The sequence below is a fragment of the Coenobita brevimanus genome, chromosome 114 (genome assembly GCF_032717465.1).
Source record: "Coenobita brevimanus isolate Jiangsu-jjx chromosome 114, ASM3271746v2, whole genome shotgun sequence".
NCBI lineage: Eukaryota > Metazoa > Arthropoda > Malacostraca > Decapoda > Coenobitidae > Coenobita > Coenobita brevimanus.
Genome location: NC_137067.1, coordinates 1,786,662 through 1,798,212, shown reverse-complemented (window position 1 = coordinate 1,798,212; position 11,551 = coordinate 1,786,662). Strand labels below are relative to the sequence as shown.

The 11,551-nt window shown below is 40.0% G+C and overlaps 1 protein-coding gene across 1 annotated transcript in view; it reads right to left on the bottom strand.

Moving 5' to 3' along the window:
• Positions 1 to 9,043: 9,043 nt before the first annotated feature.
• The window catches only part of LOC145418416 (protein lin-28 homolog), a 3,517-nt gene continuing 1,009 nt past the window's right edge, over positions 9,044 to 11,551 (bottom strand). The window contains exons 2-3 of the mRNA XM_080286827.1: positions 10,138 to 10,267; positions 9,044 to 9,085 (exon numbers count right to left, since the gene is read on the bottom strand). Of these exons, the coding sequence (XP_080142953.1) occupies positions 9,044 to 9,085; positions 10,138 to 10,267 (172 nt within the window). The remainder of the gene's footprint in view (positions 9,086 to 10,137; positions 10,268 to 11,551) is intronic.

Here is an 11,551-nt window from a genome sequence, read left to right as displayed (position 1 = left end):
ATTGCAATTACCGTGCGCACAGCTGAGGGTTCCAGATCCCCCATTTGTAAAAGAATGAGCTGACCGGAAAGATGATGAATAAAACCCACACTTGCAGATGGAGAATATGTTTACTAAACAGTTTGGTGGACACTGCCACCATCTTCAGCAGTCTCTATCTTGGCCACTGACGATGGCGGCAGTGTCCAATGAAACTGTTTGGGAAATATATTCTCCGCCAAACGAGTGTGGGTTTTATTCACCATCTTTGATTATCATGCCAGAGTGATTCAGTCAGCCATGACTGGAAAGGCAGTACTTAGAGAGAGAGAGAGAGAGAGAGAGAGAGAGAGAGAGAGAGGGAGGAAAAAAAAAAAAAAAGCTAACAAAACATTTACTCTAACTGTTTCTTTGATTGTTTCATTTACAATTTACCATAAAGCATTTTTTTTTTAAAACTTTTGATACTGTTATAATACATTCCATGCAGCTGTCTCTCAAGAATAGTAATGTAATAACCAACCTTCAAATCTCCCCATACTAAAATCCTGGCTGTGCCCATAGTAGTCATTATAAAGCATTATGTGTCGTGGTCTAAGTACAGATATAGCACTGTACTACCAATAATATCAAACTGTATGTACTGTAATGCCCTTAACACTTTAAATAACCACTTAAGGTACTACTGAGTGGAATGGTGGTCTTGAAAAGGAAAACCACACTATTATAAACAACACTAATTCCCTGATATAACAGAAAATCACCAGATATGCAATTATAAACTGTTCACTAAAATCCACAGACAGTAATTATACCTATATGTACAGTTTAATCTAAAAATCATATCTCCATTGTTCACAAGCACAGAGCCATGTCATGTATATTTAAACTCTCACAGCTCAGCTCAATTTTAGATATCAGGTTTTTATTTCAAGTTGCTTTTTTTCATTTGAGGTTGCCTTTTTCTTTTTTTACTTTCCTTTTTAACCCGTCACGTCCCGACCACTTTCGCACCTCCGACACCCCCCAGTCCCGACCATTTTTGGAAATTTTTTTTTTGGCTAAAACCTCCGCTTTTGGTGAGAAACATTGAAAATTCATAGAGAAATCGCTCACCTGAGGTTTAAAATACTCGATACAGGTAGGAGTACCTCCTTACCTTACAGGGTTTTCTATCAGGCTGGCTGCAAAGAAAATGAGTTCTATGGGAGGATAACTATTCCACACCACTCCTAAACGGTATTTATTTATTTATTTGGTACGAATTTATATGTAGTATGAGAGTATATTGGTTTTCAAACAGTAATATAGGCATTATAAGCATTGTTTCACTCACTAACTCATCACCATTCCTGACCTTCTTTTGCCACATTACCTGATCATCATTTCTGACTGTTTCTTCCTCTAATGCTATGTAAACTTTGTCCTCCACATTGTCATCGATTGGGGAATCACTCTGGCCCTGAATGTCCTTATTGGCCAGGTCACTGGTAACAGGTGAATTGCCGAGACAATGGCGTGCGGGGGGGGGGGAGGTAATGCAGTGTAAGGCATTGTCCCTGCTTGGCATCTTGTAGAGGAATAGAGGAAGGTGTCCCATGTATACATATGAAAAATCACGTGCGAAAATTGAAAATTGTGCAAATTAGGGACCTTGCAATTGCAAAACGTACCAGTACGTCAACAGGACTGGCAAATGCAAAATGTTGCAACGTACCCATACATCAACGGGACGTCTCGGGTTAATAATAAGTGCATAATAAATCACATAAAAATTGGTTTGAAATTCACTGCCACCTATAAACTTGATCCAACAGTTTCCCAAATTTACAACATCAACCATATGGAAAAAATGATGATATACGTGGATTGGAAACTTAGTAATGGACTTTAACATTACATACATACAGATGCATCCAGTCACATCATAATATCCATTCTGATTCTCATTTGCAGCTCTGAATATGTGTTTATGGTGAGGATATAATTTGTCTTGCTGGAACACAATCCTCGTGATTTTTAACGTAACATATTAGTTTTCGTATCATATCGTTCAGCGAGTAATTACAGTATGTTTGTATAATTTCTTTCATTTAAATAATTCACAATGTGGTATATTCACACCTCATTAGGCACTTATATGAAGAAAATTATCTATTTTTTCATTCACTTATCTATACTCAGCTGTTAGGCACATATTTAAAATTCCAATGTAACCCTGAACACAGAAAACATACGGTACTACAATCTATCATAGCAGCGATGTTTATAAGATACACTGTACAGGATGGTCCACATATAACACTACACAAGGTGATTTCTCGTGTGTTGTGCGTATGGCTCCGTCAGCATTACCAATGTCTATCCTGCACCATTTTCTATTTCCCATAACCCTTTCCATGCTTTATTATGCCTGCTTTTTCCTGCACTACTTTCTAATTCCCATATCTCTTGCCATACCTTATAATGCCTTTTTTAAATATATATACTAACTCTATGGCTACACTCTTTTATGCCAACTTGGTCTAAAATTTCCATCTCTCCTGCTTGAAAACAGAGTTGCAAAAATAGACTGACACTAGGATATGGCGCTAGTCACGAAGCAGTGCTATAGAAAATATGTAGGGCCATAGCATTGTCTCTTTCTGCTACTGTGCTACAAAAAAAAAAAGCTGCAAAAGGATGGAAATTTGGGCCAAGTTAGAGTAAAAACAGTACTGTAATCTCACAAAGCAGCCATAATGTCTGCTCATCCCACACCAGCAGACTGAACCATACCCACAGCACTATTATGAAGCATTATTACAGACCACCTTGTACATTCTCTTTCTCTCTCTCTCTCCCTCTCACTCTCTCTCCACAGCTCTGCACATCCCCAGTAAGGGTCTCCGTTAGTACTGTACTGTAATGCGAATTAAAAACACGTTGCTATTTCCTAGACAATCAAGGCATAGGTAGACATAATTCTACTTGACACTCGTTGTAGTCATGGCCAACATCATTAACAAACTAGGCAACAAAACATACTCAAATATTATACTCATCTCTATGGTTTTTAGCCACAATATATTTAAATTCTAATAGGTAATAATGTGATCTGTCTAGTACATGTATAAATAATCTAGAACTGTACCTGAACCTGTCTATTATATGTCTAGTAAGTGCTATATGTATTCTAGTCTTCTGTGGTATATTATTTGCTGCCCAGACGATGGTGCTAACTGTGACTCTTAAGATGAAAATGACCTGATTAAATAGGAACTGTCGAACACTATTATCCCTGATACATGATAAACGTCAGCATTCTGTAAACTGCATTACACTGACTGCAGCAGCTCTAACCCCTCCACTCCTATGACATTTATTTATTTCCTACTTGCTACTACCATATGATTTTTTCAACTTCGGACAGGACTCTACCGGTGAAGATTTTTTTTTTTTTAATTTGTTTTTTCTTCCTCTGTACATCACCTGTTAAAGAAAAAGAAAGAAAAAACTCTATATTTCAATTCTCCAGCTCAAATAAATCAAAAATGGAAAAAAAATATATATATATATTGGCAGTAGCAGAAATAATATATAAATGACACTGAAGTGAAAGGGTTAATGATACAACTATGGACTATACTCCTGTTGGCTGGAGAGCCTTTGTAATACATCTTCCTTACTGATGTATTTTTCATATGACACCTTAGTATTCCCTTGTATATTACTGATTTAGGGCATCCATCATCCACTCACTCACTGTAGCTCTATCTATAGGAGACTCAGAGTTACAAGATAGGGCAGATGCCTCATGGTCTAGTGACTTAAGAGGAGGAGACTGAAGATGAGATGGAGGGATGGAGTAGGAAGGTAAATGAGAGAGGGGAGTGTATGTTGGGGGGAGGGCAGGGAAATGGCAGGGGAGACGGCAACATGGAGGCAAAATGTTTATGGCTAACCCTTATGGGATTAAGGTGTCTGGCTGTAGACAGACAGATAGATGAATAGACTCAAGATGCTCCAACCAGACATGGCTCAAGAAGGTCCAAATTCAAGGGATGTTTGGGCCTTAGTGTTCACTTAATGCCACTCAGGGAGAAGCGTCTTGTCATTCTTGCCTTAAATGTTTGGAGTGAGTGGCCCAGCCCTAAGCCCTGTGCTGCTGACTGAGCCATAATGGACTTGATGATGGATGAAGAGTACAGTAGATCAGCATTCCCTTCAATTAATTTTTTGCAAACTTTGTGGGTATTAAAATGCACACATAACATACAAGAGAATTTCAAGATGTAATATGTAAAGTGGAAAGGAAGAAGCACCACAAAGCCTCCCATGTCAACAAGAATACAATACCACATAACAGAACGTAATGGATACAGTATTATTAATTTCTAAGTGTTGAATGCAGGCCACTTCCACAGCTGATTTATTAACATCGGAACTAAAAGAAACATCATACACTTAGCTGGAGAGGCTCGGAGCTCACTAAATATTCCATGGTAAGTATTTTAATAAAGTCACTACTATTAATGGTTCACGTGCATGCAAACCTCACCACTTATATGACTGTGGAGCAAAGACAAACTAGTGAGGGCTTCATTGGTTGACACCTTAAAAAAAAATAATAATGCAGTAATAATAATAATAATAGTAATAATAACAATAATAATAATAATAATAATAGTACTACTACTACTACTACTAATAATAATAATAATAATAATAAATAAATAGAAAGGGGAACAACTGTGGAAGTGGCCTTTTCTGACAATCCAATAATTCTGGAAGTGACATCTGAAATGATTCTTGGCACTATGTTAAAAGTTAATGAGCTATAACATACAGTATATATGCAAATGATAAGTAAATGCATTGGCAGCACAGACAATATGCACCAATGATTAAAGAGATCAGTATGCACGGTAAATACAAGTTGAAGATAGTCGTAAATATACCTGGAACAGAGAACAGAATCTTATGGATGTAATATGCTCACATTTTCAAATTGTTTCAAACTGTATTTACTGATGTTTTTGTTGTGGTCCCATGCTCATTTGGACATATAACTGGCAGACCGTAGGCTAAAGTTACCCTTCTGTGGTTCATTATCCTCCTTTCAGATGACAGGAAGGATGGTGAGGAACATTTGTATAACCAGGCAACTCTGGGTACCGGGTTATATCAGTGTCACCACATGAAGTGCTCCTCCCTAGCACCAAGATACAATAGTGCTAGTGTGGGATGCCTTCATATGGTAGCACTGATATAACTAAGAAGTTCATCTGCCTGGTTATGCAAACATTCCTTAACACCCTCTCTGGCCCCTGAAAGGAGGGAGGACCACAGGACGAGAGGAATTTCAGCCTGCAGTCTATTAGGTTCATATCACAGATAAGCCTGGGGTCTGAACTACCATGAACTAGCACCAAGGTACAACAGTTTCACCCTGATCTGGCTACTCATCAGATGCAAAGAAAGGCAAAACTACTGATATCTGATGAAGGTCCAGGTTGGGCTAAAACTGTTCTATCTTCACGATAAAAACAGTATCAAGGTGTGGGCAAAATTCTTCCATTTCAACAATTCATGGTACTGTGAAAATTACCAAGACACAAAATCTTACAACCGGAACAATACACGAGTCTTACAAAATGGACAAAGTTTACACTTAATTTAAGCTTGTATGTCCTTCCTAATCTGAATATCTTGTACAGATATTATGATCATTTAAAGGTCAAGATGATGAATGATGGTAATTATTAAGGGCATTTTGCAGGTACTAAATTTGTACAGGTTTATTAATCACTTGGCTGCCTCTGCTTAAACTGACATATTGAAAGTTTAGCAGATCTTGAGTTTGCTTGTCTGGTTTATGAATTGTTGCTGTCACTGTTGTGGTCCCAGGCTCATCTCAGTGTGAACCCGGTGGATTGCAGGCTGACTGTGTTCTTTATCTACAGATCACCATTCTCCTTTTGAGGTGCAGAGAGGAATCTGAGGGCCATTTGTATAACAAGGCAGCAGAGCCACCTGGTTATATCAGTGCCACCACATGAAGGCATCCCTCTCCAACATCAATGGCACTGCAAATATATACATATGACATTAAATTCTTTAACGTGATAGTCAGTTAAACCAGAGGCACTTGTGATACAAGTTTTAAGCCAATTTATGTTTAAATTGAGCACTGTTACATTTAATTTAAAACACACACTCACTTTATCATGTGAGTATATCCCAAATGCAGAACTAAAACCTATAAATGTACAATGTATACTTATCTATACACTGATCATTTGAGCATACTGGAGTGATTAATACAACACAGAGGTCAGAGTAAAGAAGCTGCAAGAGGACTGAAAGAAGGTGCATTATGAAACCACTTTAATGTATGGATGTGAGACTTTGGTATGGCATGAGTTTGAAAAGTCAAGAGCGAGAGCAAAGGCAGTAGGACTTTCAAGGAAGGAGGGGTGTAAGTTGCAGAAAGGGCATCCTGAGAGCAGAGGACAGGGGTGACAGGGAGGCAACTGGTATGTGGCCACTCCTTCTGGGATTATGGCTAGTTAGATAGATAGACAGATATATGAAAGGTGCATAACTTGGGAAGGAGAGGAAATTCAGATTAACTATACTAGGTAATGCCACTTCAGTGCGAGCAACTGGCAAACTTTTTTTCAAATGTCTGGAATGAGTAGCTTAGCCCAGGGCCCCAACACTCTGATAAAAAGGGGCATTGAAAGAATGGATTATGGGTGGATGGATGAATGAAATATGAGGCATAAGAAAGGCTGAGGGAAGAACAAAAGGTGACATGAAGGTGATTTGCTTGTGGCCTTCTGGGGTTAAGGCGTCTGGCTGTGGATAGGTAGACAGTAGAAAGTCACTGATTAGAGTGTAAAAGAGTGTTTGGATGGTACCGTCCCAAGGAGAGTAGATGGGAAGAAAAGGGCAAAAATAACAGTATGAGATATAGAAGGCAAAAAATGAAATGGCTGGATAATTGAAGTGAATGAGTGAGAAAGAAAGGCATGAAGGCTGAGGGGGAAAAAGAACTAATGGACAGAGATGGATAAATGAAGCAAATGTGTAAGAAACAAGGTAAAAAAGCTGAGGAAATAAATGAACAAGTAATGAATAGAAATGGATGGTAAAGTATTGGAATGCCAAGAAAATGATGGCTGGGTATGGTAAACGGGTAGGTAAGAATGCAAGGAAGGAAAGTTGAAGATGCAAGAAAACTGATGGAGAACAAAAATGGATAAATAAGACAAGTAAAAGAGGATAAAATGATGATGATGGTGATGATGATGATGACAGAGGGCTTTAACTCAAAATAAAATGAAGGATGATGATGATAATGACGACAACAATGATGATGATGACGATGACAGAGCACTTATTATTCAAGAGAGAATAAAATGAGATCCTTATGTAAAAAAAAATGTCACAGACAGAGACCAAAGAAGGGCCAAATCCAGCAAATCCCTTCTACGTAATATACCAAGTCATCACTCGTGTTAAGTTAGTGTAAATAAGCTCGATGTATAAAAAGTTTAACCCCTTGTGGCTGGGTGTCATCGTTTTTTTCCAGCTTATTCATCCTTCCAGACATTTTTATTCAGTTTAAGAAATGACGACACGTACTGAAGGGTTTATCAAGGCTATACTAATCCCTCCAGTTTGAAATATTTACGTTAAACTGAATAAAAATGCCAGGAAACTACATGAATTAACCTGAAAAAAATACGACTCCATTTCAAGGGGCCAATGATCACTACAACTATATTTCTTGATAAGGACTTAAATAATATGATATTCTACAACACACAAGGCACCTGTAGGGAATAAGGCCATCTTGCAGGGAACCAGACGGTCACACTAGGGTTAATTAATATAATTAGTATGATAATGGGCGCACAGGTTATCAAGTTATCACTACATCGACGTAATATGTGGATGCAGGCACTTTATATGTACTGTATTATCTAACCACACACTTATGTCAAAAGGGGCACAGATGCATAGGCCTGAGGAAATAAGACAGGTGGCAGTTTCATATGAACCTAAAACATCACTGGACACTAGACGGACAGAGGACGTGGCAGCATGGCAAAGCTCACACCATCATTAAATTATGAGAATCACAACAAGACAGAGAAATGTAAATGTCAGTACATCATTCATAGGCAGTTGAGTGCAGCCAAGGTGAACAGTCTCTACACAGTTAAATGATTTTTTGATTAACAATGACCCTCTCTGCACTTAAAGAATGAAAATGTTTGTAAAAAAAGTACTGATGGATGCTGCATTAATATATACCAAACAAATATAAAAATAATAGACATGATTTAAGATCATCCTGGGTTTCCTGTCATTTTCTTTCTCATGGCACTTTTGTCTGCAGGTCAGATATATGAAAACATACATGAAATACAATAACATAACTACTATACTCTTTCCACTTCATCTTGGCCTAAAACTGCCATTTCCATTTTGAATGCTGAGCTGTAACAAGAAATTAGCACTAAAGAATTAAGCCAGTCACAAAAAAGTCCTATGGAAAATCTGTAGATCTGTAACATAGTCTTTTCTGCCATTAAGTTTTAAGAAGTAAGCAGCAGAATACGGAAATTCTGTAACAAGGGAAAAACACTAAAATACTGTGCTTGTCGTGAAGAAGTGCTAAGGAAAGATGTAAGGCTGTAGTATTGTCTATTCTGTCACTGAGCTACAGCAAATAAACTGCAAAAAGAAAAAAATCACTGCCAAGTTAAGTTGGACGGACTATAGGAGATGCCTGGTAGATAATAATGGTGGAGTAGGAATACTGCTAGGGAAAATAAGCTGCAAAAAGACGGAAATCTCTGACAAGTTGAAGTGAACAGACTATAGGTGGTGTGTGGTAGGTGATGATGATGGAGTAGCTACAGGAAATATGCTGCAAACTGATGAAAACCTCTGTCAAGTTGAGGTGAACAGACTATAGGCAGTGTGTGGTAGGTGATGATGGTGGAGGGGTAGTGTGGTGGGTGATGATGTTAAGCTGCCATGCCCCAGTGGATTCTTCAGCAGCTGTTTATACCTTGGTCTCTCCCATCTCACCCTCGTCCCCTCGGCCCTGGAAGTAGTGGATGATATTTTAATGTTCTGTGCCTGTATCTGTTTCTTTAACCTCCTACTTATTGTTGTTGTGGTCCCAGGCTCATTTGAATGTGAACCTGGTGGACTGCAGCCTGAAACTGCCCTTTTCCTGCACTCTCCATCCTCCTTTGGCAGGACAGAGAGGGATTTGAGGGACAATTGTAATACCCGACACCCACCATGTAAATGCATCCCTCCCCAACACCCACCCTTGTCTGGTGCTGTAGAGGGAGGCCTCCATGTGGTGTCACCAATGTAAACAGCTGTTGCTCCACTGCCTGGTCACACAAACATCCTTCAACTCCCTCCCTCTCCCCTGACAGATGGATGATGGGGTGCAGGAAATGAGCAACTTCACCCTGAGGTCCATCAGGTTCATGTTCAGAGGCGCTTGGAGCCTCGAACATAACACCAACAGCTAAATCTAAAGTAATTAGATCAACAGCTCTGCATACCCTATAAATATGATAAAAGACAGCAAGTCACAGGCTAAATACAACTTTGGCCTTGACTGATATGAAATACTGGAAAGAGGTGGTGACCATCATCCACTCACTTGATGTAGTGCTGCCTACTTCTTCCTGCACCATTATAATTCTCTTTCACTGTCTGCTCATTTCTCTTCCTACTTCTCCCATCTTTTCTGTTACTTTTTATCACTCTCCTTTCCACTTCAGGTGGCTCTGCTCTAAGTAACAAGCCAAATGATTTACTGTACCCCAGCAAACCATTTACAGTGCTGGGTGGTAACCACATAGCTAATTAACAGGGTGATGTGGAACCTACTATGGTGTCCCTATAACTGGGTGGAGACATTCAAATGTGGCATCCATCCGGGAACCAAACTTACACACTCTTCCCCATGCTCTGCTGTGGTGGGGTGCTGTATGCTGTAAGAGACCATCAGATCACTGCATGGGATGGCCCTGCAAGGGGAGGTGCTTGCCTGTGGCTGAAAGGTCCGCTCAACCAGAATAACCGGGATTACTCAGCAACAACAACACATGATATAAAAAGTTAAACACAAACCTTCTCTGGGCGTTGTGGGCAGTCTGCAATGAGGTGGTCTTCACTCTTACAGTAATGGCAGCGCTTGGGCTGGGGTCCCATCATGCACTTGGCTGCGATGTGGTTGGCAAACTCTCCACAATTGTAACACCTGAAAACAAGTGAACTGGAGCAAACTACAACCTGAAGACTTACAATTAATGCCTCCTGACTGGCAATCAACTTCTGTCCCAAGAATATGACACACAACAATCACATTTGACATCCAAGTCCCCTATGGTACTGGTGGGTGAAGGGGGGACACAGGAAAACAAACTTTGTCCAACAGTGTGACCAGGCCAAGAATAAAGCTTGAGATCTTGTAGTTCCCAGTCTGACATGCTACTGCTTCCCTAATGGCTCACCTGCAAACTACAGATCTGAATATTTGTAGGTAAGTAGGTGTATTTTTGGTGTGACAGATGCTGGAGAGGGATGCCTTCTTGTGGTGGCACCTATAGACTGGGTGGATCCACTGCCTGGCCACACAAATGCCATTTAGTTCCCTCCCTATCCCCCAAAGGGAAGATGGTGGACTGCTGGAGAGGGGTAAATTCAGCCTGCCGTCCACTGGGTTCACATTCAGATGATCCTGGGGTTGCAACTACTACTAGTACTATTACTATTCCTACTACTATTCCTTCTTCTACTACTACTATCAAAACTACCACTACTACTACTATTACTACTACTTCTACATCTACTACTACTACCACAACTCTAGCATGACAACTGAACTTATAATAAACAGAAAAAAAGTAAGTCAATTTTCTATTATTCCTTTGGCAGCATAGAGGGTCCAGGATGAGAGAGAGAGAGAGAGAGAGAGAGAGAGAGAGAGAGAGAGAGAGAGAGTAAACTTGAATGCCTGAATATGAAGCAGCATGTGTTAGGAGTGTCATGCTGTATGGTAGTGAGACGTGGGCAGTAAAGGAGGAGGATATTTGCAGGCTCAAATGTACATAAATGACAATGATTAGGTGGATGTGTAGTGCATCCTTGAATGTGAGGCCTGGGGGGGCTAGGTTTACGATGGAGGAGTTGAGGGCAAGGATGGGACTGGAGTGTATTGGTGTTGTGATGAGGAGGGGTAGATTGAGATGGTTTGGGAGGAAGGATGGGATTTGAGTGTATTGGTGTTGTGATGAGGAGGGATAGATTGAGATGGTTTGGGAGGAAGGATGGGACTGGAGTGTATTGGTGTTGTGATGAGGAGGGATAGATTGAGATGGTTTGGGAGGAAGGATGGGATTTGAGTGTATTGGTGTTGTGATGAGGAGGGGTAGATTGAGAGGGTTTGGGAGGAAGGATGGGACTGGAGTGTATTGGTGTTGTGATGAGGAGGGGTAGATTGAGATGGTTTGGATGGGACTGGAGTGTATTGGTGTTGTGATGA